Source organism: Astyanax mexicanus, chromosome 4 (assembly GCF_023375975.1).
Source record: "Astyanax mexicanus isolate ESR-SI-001 chromosome 4, AstMex3_surface, whole genome shotgun sequence".
Taxonomy (NCBI): Eukaryota; Metazoa; Chordata; class Actinopteri; order Characiformes; family Acestrorhamphidae; genus Astyanax; species Astyanax mexicanus.
The window spans coordinates 30,382,646-30,406,159 of NC_064411.1; the positions used below are offsets into that span (position 1 = coordinate 30,382,646).

The window sequence follows — 23,514 nt, forward strand, 5'->3', positions numbered from 1 at the left end:
GAGTATTACAGATTTTGTATTTTTGCACTTGGGCTATTAGCTCAATATTAAATATTTCGTTTGTTTATAAATTATTTTATATTCTTAAACCATGTTAAATTATATTCGATTGGAGGAAATTAATTCAGACATCATTTCTTTTTTGTCCCGTTACCGTTCCGCAAAAAAAATCCTTCTTTTAATCCCGCATCAGCCCGCCACATACACAGTTTTGCCGCACCTGCCCCGCGGTCCTAAATAAATTTAATAAATTACATTTAGTGCTTAAAATAAAAAAAAAATATTTATTAAAACCGCGCTGAATAGTGCGGTCACGTTTCTTACCACATTCCAAAAAAAAAAAATCGGCGTGTGTGTGCGCGTGTCGGTCCATTCTCCGCTCCTTTTTTGTGCTTAGGGTTTTTTTGTTGCGTGCATGAGAATCACTGCGTGATTATTACAATTTTCTTAACTATTTATTAATGTGCTCCCACATCCTCTGGATTGATTAAACTCCTGTTCCCGCCAATAACAATTCAGTTCTGTCTGTGCCGCAAGATATCCTGACGGGACCCGCGTCATATAATATGTTGATTAAAATGTCGTGACGTTAAGAAATCGGCTCGCAAGAGACAACCGACCAAAAAAAAGACATTAGTTCCATTTTAAAATAATAGAAACCTGTCCTTTATGTTTGACAATTTTTTTTTCACTTTACGTGTTCTTACTCATCTGAAGTTTATTTATCTGAACTGAGTTTTATATGGTTATATTTGTAGCGGTTCTGAACTCAGTTCCGCGTGCTGTGAAAGAGACAAGGCGCAGCGCATTTTACCTCAGACTTGGTCAGATAACAACATTTCAGTAAAGATGGTGGTTATAGTTTTATATCATTGCTTTGCTGTTTGAACTACACTTCAACCAACCTTACTATTTTTACCAAGACTGAGGCGCAATGCCGCGTGTTCTCCGCGGTGCTCACGCAGAACAGCCAGCAGCCAGACAATGAATTAATATATTTTACTTTCTCAAAATGTGACCACGGAACACCTTACATGGCTCTATGGTTTACCTTGAGGTGGGTGAATTAGTTTGATGTGTTGGCGAGAGGTGCAGACACCACTTTCCGGCAAAACTTGCAGATGATTCTCTTCTGTTCTGAGTCTTTTTCTTCCTTTTTTCTCAACTTACTGAGCCTGCCCTGTAGCTTCCATTTCCGAGCCAATATTAGTGCTGCTAATCTTCACTCTCTTCAGCAGCCTCAATGGAGACGAAGTGAGCAGGAGACTCCAGAGCTGTTCTGGCCTCAATGAGTACCACGCACCGCGTTTTGCTTAACCCATTCGCCGCCGCGCCAGTGCAGCGGCAGCACAGATAAATGACAAAAAATTTTATATTCGATATTATGAATTTTGAGATCGTTTGACACCAATATCTATCGCGATCAAAATATATTTGATATATTGCACAGCCCTATAGTGTAGGACTTACACTTGACATATTAATACTGAATTCACCACAGTTGTGCTTATATGGAGCATTTTACTACCGCTCAAAACGCAGTCAATCAGATTTGACAGCAATAAAAAAAATGCGGTAATGACGGTAATGAGCTCATCACCGCGGTGACGTCCCATAACCGCGGTATTGCGGTAATAAAATTATCGTCACAGCCCTACACTGAGCTTTAGTAGGGTTGCTTCACCATAGGTGGCTAATTTACCACAACCACTAGCATAGTAGAGACGGGCATTTTGGACACTGAAACATATATATTCACTGATTAGCGACAAAGTAAGACTTGTTCAGCTGGCCACTGTGTGTCTATCTGGCAACCCACGAAAGCTTCACATCCGGGGAGGGGTGGGGTGGAGCAGAAAATTGGACTCCTTTAGCCATTTCACTCACACTGTTCCTTTAAAATTACCCTATTTAACATCCAACAGAAGAAACACACCTTGTTTTTGCCAGCAGGTCCCTTTTCCTTCTCTTCTTTCTCCTCCTTCTCACCTCTTCTCCTCCGGAGCTCCGTACTCACACTCCTCTCCAGGTGAGACACCTGCCAGAAGGCCACAGCTCCACACATTGACAGCAGGTGGGCCAAACTTGCACAGTTCACTATTCAGTACAGAGGAGGGAGAAAAGAGTATAGAGAATTACTTACATATTTTAAAAAGAGATTACAGCTTTAATACTAGAACATACTAGAACAGTGTGCTAAACCACAATGTAAAGAGAGGTGATCTAACAAAATGAGCGATGTAAAAAGGTGCCCCCATTTTTTATTCCATTCTATAATATTCTGTTTAGGGGGAAAAAAATGCAAATAATAATAAAAGAAAAATAATAATGTGAATTTGCAAATAAAACCAAATTTCCAACAGGCATACAATTGAAATACAATATAAATCAAAGGGTTTTTTATGCTTTAAAACAGTTGCATTTAAATGCAGATTGCTGCCGTCAAGCTGCCAGCGCTCAGAGGGAGCAAAATTGGCCCTGCTCCCTCCAGGTGGGTAGATTGCGCTCTCTCCCCACATAACTCCTGGGTGATGTCTGCAACACAGGGCATCTGTGAGCTGATGAATCTGAACCGAGTAGCTGCGCTTTTCTCCAAACGCACTGGCTGCTCGGCAATGATGCATCAGCAGCAGCTCAAAAAGAAGCGGTGGCTGACTTCACATATCAGAGGAGGCATGTGTTAGTCTTCACCCTCCTGGTGTGTTGGGGCAATACTAGTGATAGGGGGAGTCCTAGTGAATGGGTTGGATAATTGGCCATGTAAATTGGGGGGAAAATGAGAAAAATTAGAAATAAAATTATATATATAAAGAATAATAATAAAAAAAAATATATATATATATATATATAAATGCAGATTGCTTGATTACCTTGCTGCTCTGAATCTTGAGACCCTTCCGACACTTCTGACTGGTTGGGCTCCCCACCCTCTGTAATCTGCTCCAGCAGGAGTCGAGCAGATCTTTGAAGAAGGCGAGCACACAGCTGGTCCGGAGTCTCAGCCAGGAAATAGATGAGGCGAATGGCTTGTTCCATGAATGTCTGCCAGTAGGGGTCAGACAAGACGACTCCTGTAAAGGACAGGGAGATCAGGGTCTCTACAGCATTCTAAAGATTAGATTTAAATTAGATGGGTCGATAAGCACTTGGCATACCGTCAGCGATGGCCTGGGTCAGACAGCTGAAGAGATGATGGTCCACAGGCAGCCGGAATGGAGCTCCTTTATTTTGCTGAAACACAAAAGTACATTTATGAGAACCATAATAAATTAATAATTTAAATTAATAAACTGTACATCTGCACTATGTGGGAGAAACCATTAAAGGATCATTAAGGATTATATTTTCTGTAGTAACTCAAACACATTTAGGTATAGACAACAGCAAGCAAACAGTGCACTGCAGCTACGGAAACAGGTGAGCTGGCTGTGTTTCTGCTGAACAGGTAATCACTAAGCTTCGGTCAGGTTGCTGACCAGAGCTGGGTAACATTACCACCAGCATAGTAGAGACTGGCATTTTGGACACTGAAAATTATTACCTGAACTTCACTGATTAGCTACAGAGTAAAACCCACCGTTGTTTACACTGTGTGTCATTCTGGCAACCCGTGTGAGCCTCGCATCTGGGGAAGTGTGGGTGGGGCAGAAAACTCTATCCAGTGTTTGGAAACTAGATTCCTGTAGCCATTTCACAGACACACACTCAAATTTATTATTGATTGTTTCGGTAAAGCACCAGAAAATACCCAATTGTTACTTTACTAACTGTTCTAAATCAAAAGAAAACCTTATATTAATTTTGCAAAAGTTCTGTTATTGAAATACAATAAATCCGAGTTTTTAATAAAATAACAAGCAGTTGTGCAGGAGCTTCACGCATCACTCAATCAAAATTGAGTGAACATAAGAAGGCAAGTAAACTCCACTTTTTTTTTGGCACTTTATGAAATCTACGGCATAATTTCTCAACAACACGGCAGAGACTGGTGAACGTTCACTTTGAAACAAGTACAAATACAGCTCTGGAAAGAAAATATGAGACCACTTAAAAATTATGAGGTTCTTTGATTTTACCAAATTGAAAACCTCTGGAATATAATCAAGAGGAAGATGGTTGATCACAAGCCATCAAACCAAGCTGAACTGCTTGAATTTTTTGCACCAGGAGTAAAGGCATAAAGTTATCCAAAAGCAGTTTGTAAGACTGGTGGAGGAGATGCAGAGGAGATGCAGAGATGCATAAAAATTGATTTAAAACCAGGGTTATTCCACCAAATATTGATTTCTGAACTTCTAAAACTTTATGAATATGAACTTGTTTTCTTTGCATTATTTGAGGTCAAATTAATGCTCTAAATGACAATATTTCTATTTGGAAGAAATGTCTGTAGTTTGTAGAATAAAACAATGTTCATTTTACTCCAACATATACCTATAAATAGCAAAATCAGAGAAAAAGATGTCTCTTTTTTCAGAGCTGTAGATAGTTAATGACAGGTCAAGAGTGTGCCAGTTAAATACTGTCTTGCTGTTTGCAATAGCATTCAAATTATGTCTGTTGGTTACTTCGATCTGGATCTGTTATGAAGCTTAGAACAGCTGAGCTCACCTAGGTTAAAGCACCAATGCTAAGATATAAAGCTTACAGCATCGTTTGAGTTTTATAGCTATGATGCTAACAGTTGGGCTCAGTAGGGTTGTAGATATGCTGCTAACAGACAACATCTATAGTGTGGGAGCAGATTACCAATGATTTGAACTTTTTTTTCCCATGCAGTATTACATGATTATTATTGGTGCACCCCAATTGTTTGTTAGTTTAATCTCATAGGTAAGATTGTGCAAATTTAGATTGATTGCATTAGAACTAAGGTGAATGAAGCGTTTACTTACTCGGACACTGTCAGTTATATTGGCGATGGTTATGACTGCATCTCTGGCCAACAGGTAATCTTCAGTCACCTTCTCTCCCAGTGCAACAGAGCAGAGCGTGTCCAAGTTACTGAGCACCACCTCTCTTTCAGCACTGCATGAACATATAAAAACAATTAATATTTCACACAATATTCTTTCTTTCACTCTGAGATTAAAACAATCACATATCAGCTTTTTTTTTCTAAATCAGACAAAAAGTAGATGGGACATTCGTTTTTCAAAAATGTGCAGGTATTTAACACTACTTCAATCACAGAGTCACACAGTTTTCCCCCTGGAAATATGTGATAGAAGGAATTACTACCCACAGTGGGCAGTGCAGTGGGCCGTGATCATAACCAGTAACACTTGCTGGAATTGCACAGACAAGGGTTTCTTTTGCAGAAATCACAATCACATTCAATGCAGAAGGACACCCTATACAGTATGACTCAAAAGTTTAGACAAGTAGACAAGTTTTATTATAATTTAAAAAATTCCAGTATAGTACATTAGTACTAAACTCATCCAAACTATGAAGAAAACCAGATGGAATTATTTAGCAAACCAACAAATGTCAAACAAACCAGAATATATTTTAGGTTCTTCAAAGCAGCACCTCTTGCTTAGATGACAGTTTTGCACTGTATCTTTGCTGGATTTTCTCAGTCAGTTTTATGAGGTAGAGTCACCTGGAATTTCAGTTAACAGATGTGCTGAACTTGAGAGATATTTACTTGAATTTCTTGTCTCTTAATGTGTTTGAGAGCATCAGTTGTAAAGAGGTAGAGTTACAGGTATACAGTGAATAGCTCTAATAGTTCTAATCCAGATTATGAGAAGCAAGAACTACTTAACTAATTACCGGTAATGAAAAAAATAAATATTTTAAGAAATGAAGGTTAATCCGAAAAATGTCAAGAACTTTTGCAAGAATGTATCCTTAAGTGCAATCACAGCAAAGACCATCAAAAACATTATGATGAAATTGGCTCTAATCAGGACTGCCCCAGGAAAGGAAGAGCAAGAGTTTCCTCTGTTGTACAGGATAAAAACTGCTTCAGAAACTGCTTTAGAGTATTATTTTGGTTTGTTAAACACTTAAGGTTACTACACGATTCCTTATGTGTTTCTTCATAGTCTGGATGACTTCAGTATTTATTTACAATATAAGGAGAAGAATTTATTTAAAGAAAAAAATTAATTAAATAAATAAATAAATATGAGGAGTCCAAGGTTTTGACTGGTACTGTGCATCTCCCGTAGGTCAGTGCAGCATTCTTTAGCTTCCATGTTCCATAAATTAATGCATGTCGGTATCTTTGTCAGTGTGTTAGTCTTACCGTGCTGCCATGCCCAGCAGCAGCACTGCAGCTCTCCTGTGCAGGGCTGAAGTCTCCCTCTTCCCTGAGAATCTTTCCCATAATGCCTGCACTACAGACGCCTGCAGAGCACTCTCGTTACTGAAGAACTCCTGCACCTACAGACACAGAGAAGGCGAGGAGACGAACAGTCACTACAGGGTCTGTGAATCTACATGTGCAGTGCAATGATCATAATTAGAGAACACCAATTACTCACTATTTCCTCCAGGCACTGAATGGTTCCCAGTGAGGCATCAACCATCAACTCAGACAGGCTATCCACAAGAGTCTGGGCCTTTGCTCTGTGCAGGCGCAGAGAGATAAAAGGAAAACAAAATGAAAACAATACAATGACAATGAAATAAAGTCCTAAAAGCTATAGCCCATTCTCAGTTTATAAAAACATACAATGAAACATACTTTATACGTCCCTCTCAAACCCATTACAAACTTTTTTTTTTAAACACTCACACTGATCTTAAAAGTAAATGTAGGTAGGGCTATTTGAAGGTCCTTTATATGCATAGCTTTAAATGTCTGCATACATCTGCCTAAATTGTATAAAACCAAGATCTAATCTAAATTGATCAGTGAGTAATTACTGATACTTGTAGCTTACTTCAATTGGACCAGACTTAGCAAAAAAATGTGTTATATTTGTCATTTTTTGCAACCATACCAACATATTAGTAATCAAGTGATATACTGCAAGTAGTATGTATTAAGTAGAATTAAAATCATGTATATAAATTAGTGCTGGGCGGTATACCGGTTCACACAGTATACCACAGGGAAATTACTGTAACGCCTCTAATGGCTTCAATAATAATATATTGTTAATTGATATTAAACCTTTGTCTTACTTTTGTCAGAGCTTTTGAGAAACATCTTATTTGAATACTTTAACATTAAGTATATAAGGTCAATTTATAGTGATAATGGAACTATTTAAAATATTTAGTGTTGTGGGACAAAGTAAACCCTATACTTATCAAAGAATTGAAATGTTATATATACTTCAGCCATGCAAAAAAGAAATGCATAAATAAAAATACTGTGTAACTTCAGAATCTTGAAAAATGTTTTCAGTCATACCGCCCAGCACTTATATAAATGTATATAGGTCAAGAGGCTTTTTTTGTAATCACAAATAATTAAAGCTCTGATAATGTCTACCTTTTATATGATCTATTGTGGTGGTGTGTGATTTGGGATAGAGCTCCCCTAAGCAGAAGTAACAGGTAAAATGCGTTCAAGCACAAAAACCTGGGCAGGTCTGCAGGTTGAAAAATCTCCCAAATTCTTTATGTAAATAACAAGTTAGACTTTTTAATTCCACCCCCCATTTTATGTTGTCATTATTGTATAAAAGCAATAAACAAATTGAAGCTGTTTGTTTCTTTGTGTATTCAAACTGAACACTACTCACCTAGTGTTGTCTCCATGAGGGTTGAGGTACAGGCGTCTGTAAGCTTGAATTACAGCCTCTTTTACCGCAGTGTCGGTGGACCAGACCAGCGGCAACATCTTCCTCACTCCACACACAGAGTCCGCTACACTGAACTCCCGCGCAGTCACACAGAACTGCACTGCCTCCTGAACCACTGAGTTAAAGACAAGAGATAGTAGTGTCAAAACAGAACGAAAGAAAGCAAAAACATGCACATGCAATATATATATATATTTTTTTATTTGTGATCAATGAGAAAGAAATGTTATATGGTTATTGGACAAAACAGATCAAAGGTGTTATTGGTACAATAAAGGAATGGGCAGTATAGTTTATTGTCATACATTAACAATATACTTATTCTTTTAATAAAGAATATAAACACATTGAAGATGTAAGAGGTTATAAGAACACTGGTCCAAATGTACATTTAGAGACAAAGTGCCAAATTATTGCAGTTTAACTGTATGAATTAAAGAATATTTTTGAATAGGTCATTGGATTGTGTACGGGTTTTGTGTTTGAATAGGATTTTTAAGAACGTCACTATTGATGCTTGTTGACCGCAATCAAATATCATGAATGTCTTATAACATTGCAATATAATATTTATCATATCAACCAGCCCTATGCAGAACACTAAACACTACATTTTCTATTGATCATCAAAAATTACTCAGATATTTATATTTTTTCTTGATAATTTAGTTACCAATTTCTCAAACAATATAAGTCTCACAATTCATATTAAAAGCTAAAAGTGCTTTAAAAGTAATGTAAGAAAAGTATTATGCCAATTATATCAAATCACTTGACAATATATTACTGTGTATCGCAATTATTTCTAGGAAAAATATTTATAAAAATCTCTTTAAAGACCTACATTAAGAGTATTATAGGTCCATTTAGTGTTTATGGAACTATTTAAAATATTTAGTTTGGGAAAGAAAGCCATGTTAAAAGTTGTTGGCATATGGCATTAAAGTGTATTTATATTTTTCAGATGTTTTTTTGATAATAAAATCTGATTTCCTCATATATTGTGAAATTTTGTGGGATAAAGTAAACCCAACACTAATCAAAGCCTTCGTGTTTCATATTTTATTACATGTACTCCTAACAGTAGAGTAAGTCACAAACCTACATAAAAGCCCAGTCATGTAAAAATAAAAGAAATAAATAAAAATAAAATAATACTGTGATGTACATTTTTGGCCATACTGCCCAGCACTAATATAGAACCCTTTATTTTTACTATGCTCTGTGGTTTTCCTACTCACTAGATCTACTTGAACTGCTTACCTGTGGTGGTTTTCCAGTAAAGCATGTTGTTAATTACAGCAATGGCTCTCTCCACCTGCAGAGCAAAGCTCTCAGTGTCTTTCAGGTACTGGACCAACATCTCTTGCTTCTTCAGCTCATTCTCCTTCCCGTCTTCAGGCTCTTTTTCTCCTTCCTTCTGTGGGGTGGGGGGCTGATCGCTCACTGCAGGCTCTGATGCCTGTTCCTCCTCTGGGCCTTTGTGTAAATAAAAGAGGGGAAAACAAATAATATAGTCAGAGCTGCTGAATTCACTCTTCAGAGAACGACTGGATCCCATACAGGTGGTGTATGTAAATAAAGTAGTGGTTTCAAACGATTTTTTACTTGACAATACTGTAATTTCTAGGGATGCTCCGATACCACTTTTTTCTTACCGATACCTGCTTTTCTGGTATCGGCCGATACCTAGCACCGATACCAACTGCCTTATCGTGAATAGGATATAATAACCTGATTGGCTGCTCCTCAGTTTTTCTTTTTTTTTTTTTAACAACATCATCAGCTCACAATACATCAGCTCACAGATGCCTTGTGCTGACTGACATCCCCCTAGGAGTGATGAAGGGAAAGAGTGCCCTCTACCCACCCAGAGAGAGCAAGGCCAATTATGCTTTGTGTTCTGGTGGCTGATAATCAGTAGCAAGCTGTATAATCAGGATTTGAAGTCCCAAACAAAAATACTGGTCAGTCACTATGCCTGGCTGGCTTAAATGGCTCTGAATACTATGGTTAGCACAAATACTCCAAACTGGTTTGGAATTAATATAGTCGATACTCATCCCATTAAAAATACGCCCCGAATCAGATCAGATCCAAATCTAGATCGTATCAGGACACCCTTATGTGACCCATTCAGACTTTTCCACACATACCTTTGAAGAGAGAGGCCAGTGTGCTGATGATGGTGTCTGGGTTAATCTCGGAAAGAGCAGAGAAGAATGGAGACTCGGGGTAAAGAGTGTAGGCTCGCACACACAGATTAACTGCCTGCCTAAAAACGCATAAAAACAACAATCAGTACAGAGCTCTGATCATTTTCCAAAAATGAAGATCTCCCTTTTCCAAAATTTTAAGTCAGTTATGTTACCTGTATTTGTTGTCTCTGAGGTACTGTGCGATTTGGACAGCAGTTTCTCGGTCACTCTTTTTCTGTTCAGGTTCCTCCTGCTCCTCCTCCTCACCCTTCTCTTCATCTTCTTCTTCTTCTTCCTCTTCTCTTTCTGCATCACTACCAGCCTCCAGCTGAGCTCGGACTGTGTTGGAGACTTCTGGCTCCATCGCAGCCCACAGATCCGAGGCTGATATTACAGCAACTGAGAAAACAGAAACAAATGTTTCAGATCTAACAGTAAGGGTGTAACTCGTCAGTAATTGAGATACAGGTCTGGAAACAATTGAGAGCGAACTTCAGTTTTTGAATCAGATTCTTTGATTTTGTTATTTATATTTATATGTTTAGATAAAATGAACACTGTTTCCTTCTATAAACTACGTACAACTTTGCCACTCCTGGTGCAAAAAATTTAAGCAGTTCAATTTGATGACTAATCATCCATCTTTCTCTCAAAGAAATTCATAATATTTACATGGTCTATTATTTTTTTCCAGAGCTGTATGTATAGGTCCCAAACCTTTTGTCCATATAATTAGTAGGTTTTCAAACCCTCAGATTACCAAAGACAAAGTTCACAGCTGACTGGATACCAAAGAGAGCCAAGAATCTGTGTCCACACACACACACTGTCAGCACCCCTCACCCTTTCTCCTACACTTCTCTAATGGAGAGTATGAGGAGAGGAGCTTTGTGACTGTAGGCAGGCCCTTACAACAGAACAGTCAATCTCCACTGCCCTGTCAAGATTACCAGCCAATTAGAACACAGAAGAGCTTGAACTCTCATCCAGTGAGCTCACATTCGCCTTGGTATCATCACTGGGCAACACACAAACTAGCAGCAAGTAAAAAACAGAAAGACAGGGGTATGTACCTGGTTGTTTTTCCTTCATGCTCTCTTTCAGCTCCTTCAGCTTGGTGGTCTCCTTTTCCAGAGGTTTCTTCAAGTCAACACTGCTCAGCTGAACAAATCAGACAAAACAATATTTTTTTAACCAATAACTTCAAGACCCCAGTATTTTTTGGATTAAATTCAATTTCTGTTCTCAAAAATATATAGTTAATTGTGTTGTCATTACAAAAGATCATACTTCAAATACATTATATATTTAATTTTGTCATATACTCTACCCATTGCTATGTAGTCTCTCTTACTGTTTTGGGTGATCAGGAAGTAATAAAAGCATTTCAGTGCTGTCTGTACTGTGCAAGACTGTACACTACAAACACTGTCCTTAAATAGCACTGCTGAGGTAAAATTAGGCTTAAAAAAACAAAACAAAAACAAATGCAGTGTTGGGGTGCGATTAAGACCAAAGTTTCACTACGGGGTAAATTAGTATTAAAATTATTGCACAGCAGAGAAATTAGAACCAACGTTTCATTGCTGAGGAAATTTAAAACAAAAAAACAAAAAATAAAATTAGTATAGAAATTTACTGCTAAGGTAAATTTGCAACTAAAATTTTACTGCTGAGAAAATTAGTTCAGAAATGTAGTGCTGAGGTAAATTTACAACTAAAATCTCACTACTGAGGTAAAAATAGGACTAAAACTACACAGAGATAAATTAGGACTGAAAGTTCACTACTAGGGTAAAATTAGGACAAAACTTGCACTGCTAAGATAAATATAGGACTAAAATCTTACTTCTGGGGTAAAATGAGCACTAAAATTGCACAGCAAAGGTAAATTGAGGACTAAAATTTACTGCTGAGAAAATTAGAAATTAGAACTATAAATAGTGAAATAGTGTTAAATAAATGCTGTTTTTAACAAAAAAGCAAAAGCTATAAATTAATCAACATGGCAAAACACATGCAGACTATATAATTCATTTAATGGAGGAATAATTGGCAAAATTGCCATGTTTCATTTTTTGTGTTTGAACTTCAGCTAAGTGTTTCATTCTGGTTGGTTTTGGGCACCGCTATTTTGATGCTGTACAATAAGGTAAAAGTGCTGCATGCTGCTTTAAATCAGTAAATCTCTGGAGTTTACCTTGCAGCTGTATGGATTGTGGGCGATGAAGGCAGCCAGGAGCTGGATGGCACTCTTACACACATGAACAGATTTATCACCAAGACGTCCAACAGCCAACTGCATCACCTCAGTGTATCTACATAACGGCAAAGCCTGAAAAAAAGAAAAAATAGACAATGATTATTAGGGGGAAAAATGCTTTTCAATTAACAGGATAAAGAAAAATACATAGAAGATACCTATATACCTTGCTGTTGACGATACGGGTGTACACCTGCAGTACTCGAGCTCTAACGTGCGAGTGACTGTCGTGAATGTGCTCTTGAAGAGTGTCGAGGAACCGATCTCGATCTGCTCGTCCAGAATCATCCAGCTTATCACCACTCAACACACGTACCAGCACCTCACCCAACACCTCACAGACTGCAACACGCATACTGGAGCTCTGAGATAGAAAGAGAGACAGAACAGAGAGACAAAGAAAATTACATAATTTATCGCAGACATAGAGCAGTGCTTAGTAATTTAGATTTTTCCTTTTTATTTCTAAATAGATGTGACAAACTTTCACACAAGTCCTAAAAGATAAGAACCAAATCAAATAAATGAGCAAGTCTAATATGTTTGTTTATTATTTTTTGGTAATTAAAAAACTTGTATTCTTAGGGTCATCGTCTTGCCGCATGACCCACCAATTCTTGAGATTTAGCTCAGACATAAGTTCTAAATTATACCTACACTACCGTTCAAAAGTTTGGGGTCACTCAAACAATTTTGTGTTTTCCATGAAAAGTCACACTTATTCACCACCATACGTCGTGAAATTAATAGAAAATAGAGTCAAGACATTGACAAGGTTAGAAATAATGATTTGTATTTGAAATAACATTGTTTTTACATCAAACTTTGCTTTCATCAAAGAATCCTCCATTTGCAGCAATTACAGCATTGCACACCTTTGGCATTCTAGCTGTTAATTTGTTGAGGTAAGCTGGAGAAATTGCACCCCACGCTTCTAGAAGCAGCTCCCACAAGTTGGATTGGTTGGATGGGCACTTCTGGCGTACCATACGGTCAAGCTGCTCCCACAACAGCTCAATGGGGTTCAGATCTGGTGACTGCGCTGGCCACTCCATTACCAATAGAATACCAGCTGCCTGCTTCTGCTGTAAATAGTTCTTGCACAATTTGGAGGTGTGTTTAGGGTCATTGTCCTGTTGTAGGACGAAATCGGCTCCGATCAGGCGCTGTCCACTGGGTATGGCATGGCGTTGCAAAATGGAGTGATAGCCTTCCTTATTCAGAATCCCTTTTACCCTGTACAAATCTCCCACCTTACCAGCACCAAAGCAACCCCAGACCATCACATTACCTCCACCATGCTTAACAGATGGCGTCAGGCATTCTTCCAGCATCTTTTCATTTGTTCTGCGTCTCACAAACGTTCTTCTTTGTGATCCAAACACCTCGAACTTGGATTCATCCGTCCACAACACTTTTTTCCAGTCTTTCTCTGTCCAATGTCTGTGTTCTTTTGCCCATCTTAATCTTTTTCTTTTATTAGCCAGTCTCAGATATGGCTTTTTCTTTGCCACTCTGCCCTGAAGCCCAAAATCCCGCAGCCGCCTCTTCACTGTAGATGTTGACACTGGTGTTTTGCGGGTACTATTTAATGAAGATGCCAGTTGGGGACCTGTGAGGCATCTGTTTCTCAAACTAGAGACTCTAATGTACTTATCTTCTTGCTTAGTTGTGCAACGCGGCCTCCCACTTCTTTTTCTTCTCTGGTTAGAGCCTGTTTGTGCTGTCCTCTGAAGGGAGTAGTACACACCGTTGTAGGAAATCTTCAATTTCTTAGCAATTTCTCGCATGGAATAGCCTTCATTTCTAAGAACAAGAATAGACTGTCGAGTTTCAGATGAAAGTTCTCTTTTTCTGGCCATTTTGAGCGTTTAATTGACCCCACAAATGTGATGCTCCAGAAACTCAATCTGCTCAAAGGAAGGTCAGTTTTGTAGCTTCTGTAATGAGCTAGACTGTTTTCAGGTGTGTGAACATGATTGCTCAAGGGTTTTCTAATCATCAATTAGCCTTCTGAGCCAATGAGCAATGGCACATTGTACCATTAGAACACTGGAGTGATAGTTGCTGGAAATGGGCCTCTATACACCTATGTAGATATTGCACCAAAACCAAACATTTGCAGCTAGAATAGTCATTTACCACATTAGCAATGTACAGAGTGTATTTGTTTAAAGTTAGGACTAGTTTAAAGTTATCTTCATTGAAAAGTACAGTGCTTTTCCTTCAAAAATAAGGACGTTTCAATGTGACCCCAAACTTTTGAACGGTAGTGTACAAATTCTGAAGGAATAGTTCAAATACTTCTAATGACTGTCTGCCAAAAGAATCATTTTAAAGTTTACCCTCAGATTACCAAAGATTGCGTTCACAGCCTACTGGATACAGCAGAGAACTGAATTTATTTGCATGCACACACTAACACACATACACACAAACTGTCAGCACCACCCACTCTCTCTCCTGCTTTTCTTTACAGGACAGTTCTATGGGCAGGGCTTTTTAGATATAGGCGGGCCCTTACAACAAAACAGCCAATCTTCACTGCTCTGTCAAGATTACCAGCCAATGGCAATGCAGAAAAACTCAGATTCCTACCCAGCAAGCTCACATTCGCCTTGGTATCATCACTGGGAAACATCAGTGCAAGGTAAGACCTGTGTGCATGTGTACCACTGCACCAGTATATAAATGCAAAATCGCACACAATGGTCGAACTTAATCAAATTTATGTGTGTGTGTACCTCTCCCTCCAGATGTGTCAGGAGCAGGCTGATGTTCGGGATCATAGCTTCAGGGATTAGGGAGCTGAGTTCAGACAGGAAGCTAGAGAAGGCCTTCACCCCAGAGCCCTCTCTGGCCAACTCGTCGTTGGACTTTTGCCCGATTTCTCTGAACACACACACAAAGTACATGAATAGAAAGTTTACAATGTCACAATGACACACTGTGGGACATTTATCAGAATATGGGTCAACAGCGCTCAGAGTGTTCCAGCCAGACTGCCACTATGATCAAAAGATCAACTGGTTACAATCTCGGCCATGCTGAGAGCACAAAAGGCCATGGATTTTCTTGGTTGGTAGATGGCGATTTCTCCCCACATCACTTCCAAGTGATGTCAGACAGCAAAGCTGATGTAGCGGAAGCAATTTACTTACTAAAGCAGTGGCTACTTTGTAATGCTACATCAGAAGCTGTTCGATAAAGAGGTGGTGACTGACTTTACATGTTTCAAGAAACATGTGCTAAGTCTACAACCTCCTGGTATTGGGGCATCATTAGGGACTAGGAGAGTGCAGCTGAGTGGGTGGGGTAATCTTCATAGTTAACCCATAGAACCCAACACAGATTTTACACCATAAAAACAACTTATGGTTAGAAAAGGCGGAACTTGCTTACTCTAAAAAAATAGTGGTTATATTCCAGTGCAGTAAAGCATTTGCAAGAAATACACCTAAAAAATATATTCTCCTTCAAAGTTCCATGTTTTATTCTGTCATTATTAACTCTGTTTGCTCAAAACAAAATCAGTTGTATTTACATTCACTCTCAGGTTCCTGAGTAAATTTGATTCCCCCAACCAATATTATTTATTTCTAGCGCTACAAACATATGTATATGATGTTTTAAACCAAATATCAGAACCAAATGACCCAATAGTGTCCACAGAAAAAGTGTGGAACTACCTGCACTCAAACTAAAAGCTAGGTATGGCACTACTTTATACAGTTTTTATAAGGAGCTTGGTACAATTTAGACCAAAACATGGCCAATTCCAGGAAAGTGACAAATCTGCTCCTTTTACTTTTAAATGATTAAAATTATATATTAAAATTAAAATTATATTATATATATAGAGAGAGAGAGAAATGAGCATGTCAGGGAGTGAGTAAAACATGGGTGACTGGGATGGGCCTTGTGTGAAACTCCACTTATTAGGTAAAGGACTTGTCATCTTTTTGTGTATTATTTCACAAGAGCCATTTGCCTATGACAACATATATATTTTTTTACCTCATGATCTCTCCTACGATGGTTTTGACTCCATACTCTGAGCTCCAAGCAGACACAGCCTGTGCACACACTGAGGAGAGCTGCTCAAAGTGTTGCAGCAACTGAATCACCTTTACACAGGCACCTACAAAACATGATATAGAAATACAACTGCCTTGTCAGCCAATGTGTTCCAACACACCACCCAGTTTATTAGCATGATCAATCTTTAAACAATGCATGAAAGCATGGGGTGGTCTAATGGCTTTGGTTTGTTATCTATTCTTTATTTTATATAAAAAAATAAATCCAATCTAAATAAGGTGTTTCACTATTAAGAAAAATAAATTCTAAAGCCATGCTAAATTTCATTTTAATACATACCTTGGTCAAACAACCTTTTGAGTATTCACAGAAGTTTCAACATGCACATAAATGACCCATTTCCACAATACATGTTCGAGTGTGTTTACTAACCAAGCATGTGGTTGTATTTCTTCACCATCACTCCCAGTACATGGATGATGGCATCACGCGTGGCTTTGTTCTTCATGTGACCAATAGTGGGATTCTCCAACAACTTGTAGCAACAACATGTGACACAGCTACATCCAATCCAGAATAGATGCAGAAAGATTAATAAGAAAAAATCAGAGGCAAAGCAACTAATATAGAAACATTAAGTTAAACTAGACATACATGTTACAGATAAATAAGTTAATGATTACAGTACTAAAATTGTGTTTAGTAAAATAGTACAAAATAGATGTTTATTCATAGTGCACAATCCTTTGCATAATCCTTTGCCATTAGTGTGAAAAATACAATACATCAGATTGTCTGGATCATTTTCTAGACTAGTGTAGAAAAAACAAGGCAGGCATAAAGATGGAGACCCACCTGACAAACTCCTCCTCCACCAGAGACAGATTCCACAGAGAGCGGATATCCAGCTGGAGGAGCTGGGTCAAGCATTGCAGCACAGTTTCCCGTTCGCTGTCCCACTGTATTAAGCCCTTCCCGCCAGATGCCTTCTCCTTTTTACGGCCCTGTAACACACAATCAAGCATTATGGATTATTATGTTTCTGCTATATGTTGCTGTACATACAAAAGAAATAAGTTAATAAATAAATAAAAGAAAGAATAACCATCTTTAAACACTTTGATAAAGACCCCTTCGGGGCTAAAAGAACATTTATTTTTGCATTTGCCTTGTGGCAGATTAAGATGTACAGCAATTTAGATATTGTTTTTTTCTTACCAGTGATTGGTTGCCCTCAGATTACCAAAGAACATGCTCAAAGCTGTGTGACCCATGAAAAGATTTGTAACTCTGAGCTCACTGACACATATACACACACACTCACACACAAACAAAAACACACAACCACCCTCTGTAAGCCACCAATCACGTTCCAAGAACCACTTCTTTGGTAGAAGGAAACACTCTGATTAGTTGCTAGCTGGACTATAGGTGGGCCCTTACAGCAAAGCAGTCAATCTCCACTGCTCAGCCAAGATTACCCACCAATCAGTGAGCTCCAGTACACAATCTCTCAGTCATTCAGCTCACGTTTGCCATCGTCTCATCATTGGGCCCAAATCCCACTGGTCTGGGACCTGATTTTGAATTTCAACAAACCTCCTTAAGATTATCCTTCCTTAAAAGCAAGATTCACAAACAAAATCATCAGCACAGTACCTTGCTGGGTGCAGTGACGATGCTTTCCATACAGGACTCGTTCTCCAGATGCTCAGTGAGTTTACAGAGCAAGAACACACTCATCTTTACTGCGTTGAGCTGCTGTTTTCGGTCAGCTGCTGACAGAGTGCCAGAAAGGAGGAGAGACGGCAGGGAGCCGGACAGCCCTCTGACAACTAAACACACACAGGAGAAAGTGATGAATCATGGGAGATGTCCTCTCTGTGTCATGAAAAAATCCATCAGAATAACTGACCACACTAACCTTGTATGAGAAACTCCAGCGTGTCCTCTTTCAAAGATACATCCACTGAACGACAATGCCTTTAAAATTAGAACAAAAGAAACAAACTAAATACAAATCTAGTTACAGCAAACATACATCAGCATATAAGCATGAACAGAAAAAACAGAAGCAACTGTATTTACTGTATAGCAGCTGTACTTACTTTAAAACACTGTACAATGTGTCAAAATGCTCCAAAATGCACAGTGGGCCCTGACTCCTCAAAGCAGCTTTAAAGTCTGGTTCAGAGAGAGGAAGATAATTACTGTAAATGTACTCATCTTAATTTAGCAATAAAAACATGGGGAAAAACAAACATTGTGAGAATTTTTTTTTGTTTATTGCAATACTACCATAATATCAATATTATTTTAGGCCCATATCACCACACCTGATAATGACATTTCAACATATTTGACTTAATGTAAAAGATAGTTGCAGACATTAATTATTGTGTATAAAATTGTATAATTGTGCAGAACTGTAATTCTTACTCTTCTCGTTTTCTTACTTTGAAAGCCCTAAGTATAATATGCAAACACTCTTCAATACCCAGAGCTAGGGCTGGGAGGTAATCAAATTGCTGTTTCAATGTGATTTTTAAAATCTGTTAATCAATATTGTCATCTTCATATATAAAAGCTGCCAGAGAAAATCCTAATAGACAGTCATTCCCTTCACTGAAACAAGAAGATTGCATGCAGTGTTTAATATAAAAGGGGACTGCGTACTATTTGTATTAATAAATATATAAATGTTGAAATTAAATGTAAAGGAAATGATAGCTAGTGCATCACAAAAAATAAACTATTTGAGAATCACTTTTTATTATATTATTTATTTATATTATTATTATTATTTTTTTTACAATATTATCCAGTTCTACCCAGAACAATTTCAACAACATGATCATGAACACCCCCCACACACAATATACGTACTGTTGAGGTGAGAGGGCAGCTGTTTAGGTGAGAGCACGTCCTGCACCACATACTGCTGGATGGCTCCTGATTTTACCAGGTCATCCAAAGACACCGGAACGATGAAATCCCAAGACATTTCTGCAAACGTACCTACAAACAGAGAGACAGAGAAGTAAAACTTAGGTCCAGAAGAAGACTTAGAAACACAACATAACTTCTCAAAAAAATAATTTAATTAGCTAGCTAGAACAGTTAAATCAGCTAAAATAAATCAATCATTTGCATCACTGGGAATCTTCTTAAAGTTGAGGGTCACAGGGGGGTTCCAGTCAATATTAGCAGATTTTTGAGAACAATGTTCAAAAATCAGTGAGAAAGATTAAGTTAAAGTGCCGGGGCTGAATACTTCAACAAGACAACGACCCTAAACACTAAACTCTGCTCAAAATCCACTAAAACATTAATGCAGAGGAACAAGTACAACGTTCTGGAATGATCATCTCAGATCATCTCAGTCCCCAGACATGAATATTATAAAAAATCTGTGAGGTGATTTAAAGTGGGCTGTTCGTGCTCAGAAACCATCAAACCTGACTGAACTGGAGATGTTTTACAAGGAAAAATGATCCAAAATACCTTCAACCAGAAGCCAGATTGCTATAGGAAGAGTTAAAATGCTGTTTTGTCTGTAAAAGGAGGATCTACTAAATAATGTAATTTTTCTGTTGGGCCACCTGCGTAGTTGTGTTTAAAGAATTATTGCACACGTTTTGAAAATCCTATAAGCTTTTTTTCACTTCTCAAATGTCACTGTACTCAACTGCTGTATGATATATTTAACTGAAATTGCTGATCCAAACAACCAAGGAAAATCATGAAAATTATCAGGAGTGCCCAAACGTTTTCATACCACTGTATCTAGGTATTTTTTTTAGTTCTGTCTTCTGAAGCAAGCCATAAAAAGATTTCATAGTTTACTTTATGGTAAATAAATTAGCTAGGTTAGCTAAGTTAGCTCTAAAAAGGCCCAGAGAACATAGTTAGCTAGCGTTAACATTTAACTAATTCATCCAGCGAGCGTTAAACGACTTAAAATGACCAAACTCGTGTTAGCAGGCTAGGCTAACTGTTTAGCTAGCTACAATACTAAGGCATAAACATTAGCGTTAAACTATCTCTAGTTAATTGGCTACCGATATAAAGCTGCTCTTATTATAAAACATCAGTAACAATGCTGACAGCTCGCTCACATTAGTAGTTAGCTAGCTAAACACGAGCTAACCTAGTTAACCCAACGTTAGCGCTAGACTGTTGTACTGCGCAGCTTTAGCTGATTAGCTCCTAAACACTGACCTCAACTTTAAACCTAAAACAGCATACACGAAATTAAACACCTCACACACTCACCCGTGTAGTACAAAGAGCTCTATCGCATATCAGTCCCGCTGTTGACAGCGATTTAAGAAGGTTTAAGGAGGTTTAGGGATGTTTCTGGAGGCTGAGCGGCTCCTCGGTCTGTGTGTATCGGATCTGTAACGGTTCAGCCCCAGCTTTGAATTCATACACACCCGCGCGCCACAGGAAGTGCGTCATCAGCCCGCCTTCTCCCTCTTTCTCCCGCCTTCGTCTTTGTTTTTATAATGTGTATTCGTGTTTCATTATTTCAATTTTACGTTTCTGTACGCAAAAAAAGCAAAGTAGTAAAAAAATAATAATAATAATAATAAAAAAAAAACGATATATGTATTATACTGGTGCATCTCAAAATAGAATATCATTGTAAAGTTGCTTTATTTCAGTAATTCTGTTCAAAATGTGAAACTCATATTATTTACACCTCTAAAAATAAATAAATAAATAAAAACATTTTAAAATTATGAGTTTTCTTTCATTTTTACCTAACTTAATTTCTGGAGTATAATCAAGAGGAAGATGGATAATCACAAGCCTTTTATCAAGTCTTGATTTCTGAACTTCTAAAACTTCTTTGCATTATTTGAGGTCTGAAAGCTCTGCATCTTTTTTACAATTTCAGCCATTTCTCATTTTCTGCAAATAAATGCTCTAAATGACACTATTTGTATTTGGAATTTTGGAGAAATGTTGGCCATAGTTTATAGAATAAAACAACAATGTTAATTTTCCTCAAACATATACCTATGAACAGCACTGTGTCCACTGTGTTATATAATTGATAAATGTTAAACATAAGTTTATAACCCAACATTTTCCCTCTTTCTGTATAAATATAAATAAATAAATAAATAAATAAATAAATAAATAAATATATATATACAGACACAATTTTGGCTACTTTCCTACCAGTTTTGTGATCCAAAGTAAATAATAAAAATCTGTTCTTCCAGCTCTCTTTTGTCAAATAAACATCTGAACTCTAAATCAGTGGTTTATTTTTGACTGAAATTAATGTTCTGTTTCTCTTTCTCACATCAACAGCATTCGTTAAATTAAATAAATGTTATTTCTAGTACATTCTTTAGTGTAAAGTTTTATTAGTTGGGAAATCATTTAAAAACAGTGTATCTTGTATAGCAAACCTTTCTGTGAAATATTTTGATAAACTCAAACCCCATCTTCCACACAGACAGTGCGAATGTTTGCAGATATGTGTCTTTGTCTTTAAATTGATTCATGATCACCTAATAAGTGTCACCTAAATGTGTCTTCCAATTTACATCTGAAAGTCTGTGTGTTCTATAGAATTTTTTAATGCAAAAAACTTTTTTGTAGATGTCACACAGACATGTTCATTTTCCATGATAAAAGTTCTGAAGGCATAAAGTTAATATATAAATAAATAGGTTCAGGATTTCCTCTGTTTCCCTTTCATTTCATCTTTGTGATCCTATGTTTTTAATTAGTTGTGTTGTTACTGGGACTGGTCACTAGCTAAACCTGATAATCCCAATTAAATTGACTTAATCATTGAATTTATTTTGTGAAAGCCCTGCAGGAAATTTCAGGTCAAATGCCATCTGTTGCTGGAAACTGGTTTCAGATGGTCTAAATTGGTCTTTAATGGTCAAGATGGTTTTAAAAATAATGGTCATCCATGCAACAACATACCCTATACTGGTCAGAAATAATATAATATTTTTTGTTGGTTTGTTTTTACATCACTATATTTAATCTCTATTTACAATTTTACATACCTCCATTTGAATGACACTTGAGGGAGACCCATCATATAATCCAGAGCAACACTGGATGTGTAAATGGCCTTTCCAGTTACTGTCAATGACCAATCAATCTGATGGCCTTATCAAAACCATTATGAGAGATCATTCTTAGTGTGAGGAGGGCTAACTGACCCAATTCATTCCTCACTAATCCAACACTTCTTTATTTCTATACTGAAGAATTAGTTTATTTGACTCTCCCCACACAAAGCACAGCTGAGTGTGTTTCACAGTATTGTTTGTATAAAAAACAGTATTTTTACATTTTTTATTTAATTCAAAGTAAACTAAACACCAAACAGAGTGCAAAGTGTTATATCAGTACAGTACAGTAAGGACAGCACACCACTAGAGGAAGCCTGTGAGTGAGTCCTTAATGAATGGAGGTGAACGGAGGTAAAAGGCTAAAAACACAAAATAAAAACAGAAAATATTAGCCAAGATATTCCTTTTTGAGTAAATACAGTATCAGACAAAGAAAACCTGAGTAAATATAAAAACTTAAAGGATAATTTAACACAATAAAGGGAAAAACTACCCAAACCAATTAGCCTGTGTGAAAAAGTGTTCACCCCATAAATCTAATAAATTGGTTGTGCCACCATTGGCAGCACAACTGCAATCAAACATAACCAATAACTGGCAACGAGTCTTAAGGTCTTATGGTCAGTGTTAATGAATAAATAATAAGAAATAGACTGGTCAAAAATGGAAAAAATCCAATGCAAAAAACATTGCTGACCAAAAAGAACACAAAGATCCATCTCATATTTACCAACAAACTTTTTAGAAGTTATGCATCCTGTTACATAATATATATAAAATGTATATACATACTTTTCTAAAACTTTAAATAAAGGAAACAATAATAAAAAAGGGAAAAAATAAAAATAAATTGCTAAGTAGTATATATTACATTTACATATTAATGAAGATATGTTTTCTGTTTACAAATACATTTTATGATTACATAAGGTTGCATTTTATTTATTTATTATTATTATTATTAATAATAATAATAATAACAATAATTAATAATTATTTGTTATGATTATTTATTTTCTGCTGCTTGCAAGCATCATGATCTGGAAAATTTATATTGCTATTTATTTTTTCTATTTTTTTAAAGGATTAATTATTGCTGTTTCTAATTTACCTTAAATGCAGCTTTACAA

The 23,514-nt window shown here is 37.2% G+C and overlaps 1 protein-coding gene and 3 non-coding genes across 4 annotated transcripts in view; all 4 read right to left on the reverse strand.

Annotated features, from left to right (window-relative positions):
* Nucleotides 1-20,704, reverse strand: part of ncapd2 (non-SMC condensin I complex, subunit D2) — a 29,235-nt gene extending 8,531 nt beyond the window's left edge. Inside the window, exons 1-22 of the mRNA XM_015602206.3 lie at nucleotides 20,547-20,704; nucleotides 19,158-19,289; nucleotides 18,380-18,455; nucleotides 18,196-18,254; nucleotides 17,931-18,106; nucleotides 17,127-17,275; nucleotides 16,704-16,831; nucleotides 16,248-16,371; nucleotides 14,975-15,122; nucleotides 12,397-12,594; nucleotides 12,168-12,302; nucleotides 11,041-11,128; nucleotides 10,141-10,366; nucleotides 9,926-10,044; nucleotides 9,033-9,248; nucleotides 7,710-7,884; nucleotides 6,498-6,582; nucleotides 6,260-6,396; nucleotides 4,896-5,028; nucleotides 3,156-3,231; nucleotides 2,871-3,071; nucleotides 1,937-2,097 (exon numbers count right to left, since the gene is read on the reverse strand). Of these exons, the coding sequence (XP_015457692.3) occupies nucleotides 1,937-2,097; nucleotides 2,871-3,071; nucleotides 3,156-3,231; nucleotides 4,896-5,028; nucleotides 6,260-6,396; nucleotides 6,498-6,582; nucleotides 7,710-7,884; nucleotides 9,033-9,248; nucleotides 9,926-10,044; nucleotides 10,141-10,366; nucleotides 11,041-11,128; nucleotides 12,168-12,302; nucleotides 12,397-12,594; nucleotides 14,975-15,122; nucleotides 16,248-16,371; nucleotides 16,704-16,831; nucleotides 17,127-17,275; nucleotides 17,931-18,106; nucleotides 18,196-18,254; nucleotides 18,380-18,455; nucleotides 19,158-19,275 (2,928 nt within the window). The 5' untranslated portion in view covers nucleotides 19,276-19,289; nucleotides 20,547-20,704. The remainder of the gene's footprint in view (nucleotides 1-1,936; nucleotides 2,098-2,870; nucleotides 3,072-3,155; nucleotides 3,232-4,895; nucleotides 5,029-6,259; nucleotides 6,397-6,497; nucleotides 6,583-7,709; nucleotides 7,885-9,032; nucleotides 9,249-9,925; nucleotides 10,045-10,140; nucleotides 10,367-11,040; nucleotides 11,129-12,167; nucleotides 12,303-12,396; nucleotides 12,595-14,974; nucleotides 15,123-16,247; nucleotides 16,372-16,703; nucleotides 16,832-17,126; nucleotides 17,276-17,930; nucleotides 18,107-18,195; nucleotides 18,255-18,379; nucleotides 18,456-19,157; nucleotides 19,290-20,546) is intronic.
* On the reverse strand, nucleotides 10,714-10,991 carry LOC125802102 (small nucleolar RNA U85). The gene has a single exon (XR_007439060.1). It is a non-coding gene; the product is annotated as a small nucleolar RNA U85 (small nucleolar RNA).
* On the reverse strand, nucleotides 14,573-14,866 carry LOC125802103 (small nucleolar RNA U85). The gene has a single exon (XR_007439061.1). It is a non-coding gene; the product is annotated as a small nucleolar RNA U85 (small nucleolar RNA).
* Nucleotides 17,501-17,826, reverse strand: LOC125802104 (small nucleolar RNA U85). Its single transcript, XR_007439062.1, has one exon. It is a non-coding gene; the product is annotated as a small nucleolar RNA U85 (small nucleolar RNA).
* Nucleotides 20,705-23,514: the final 2,810 nt, after the last annotated feature.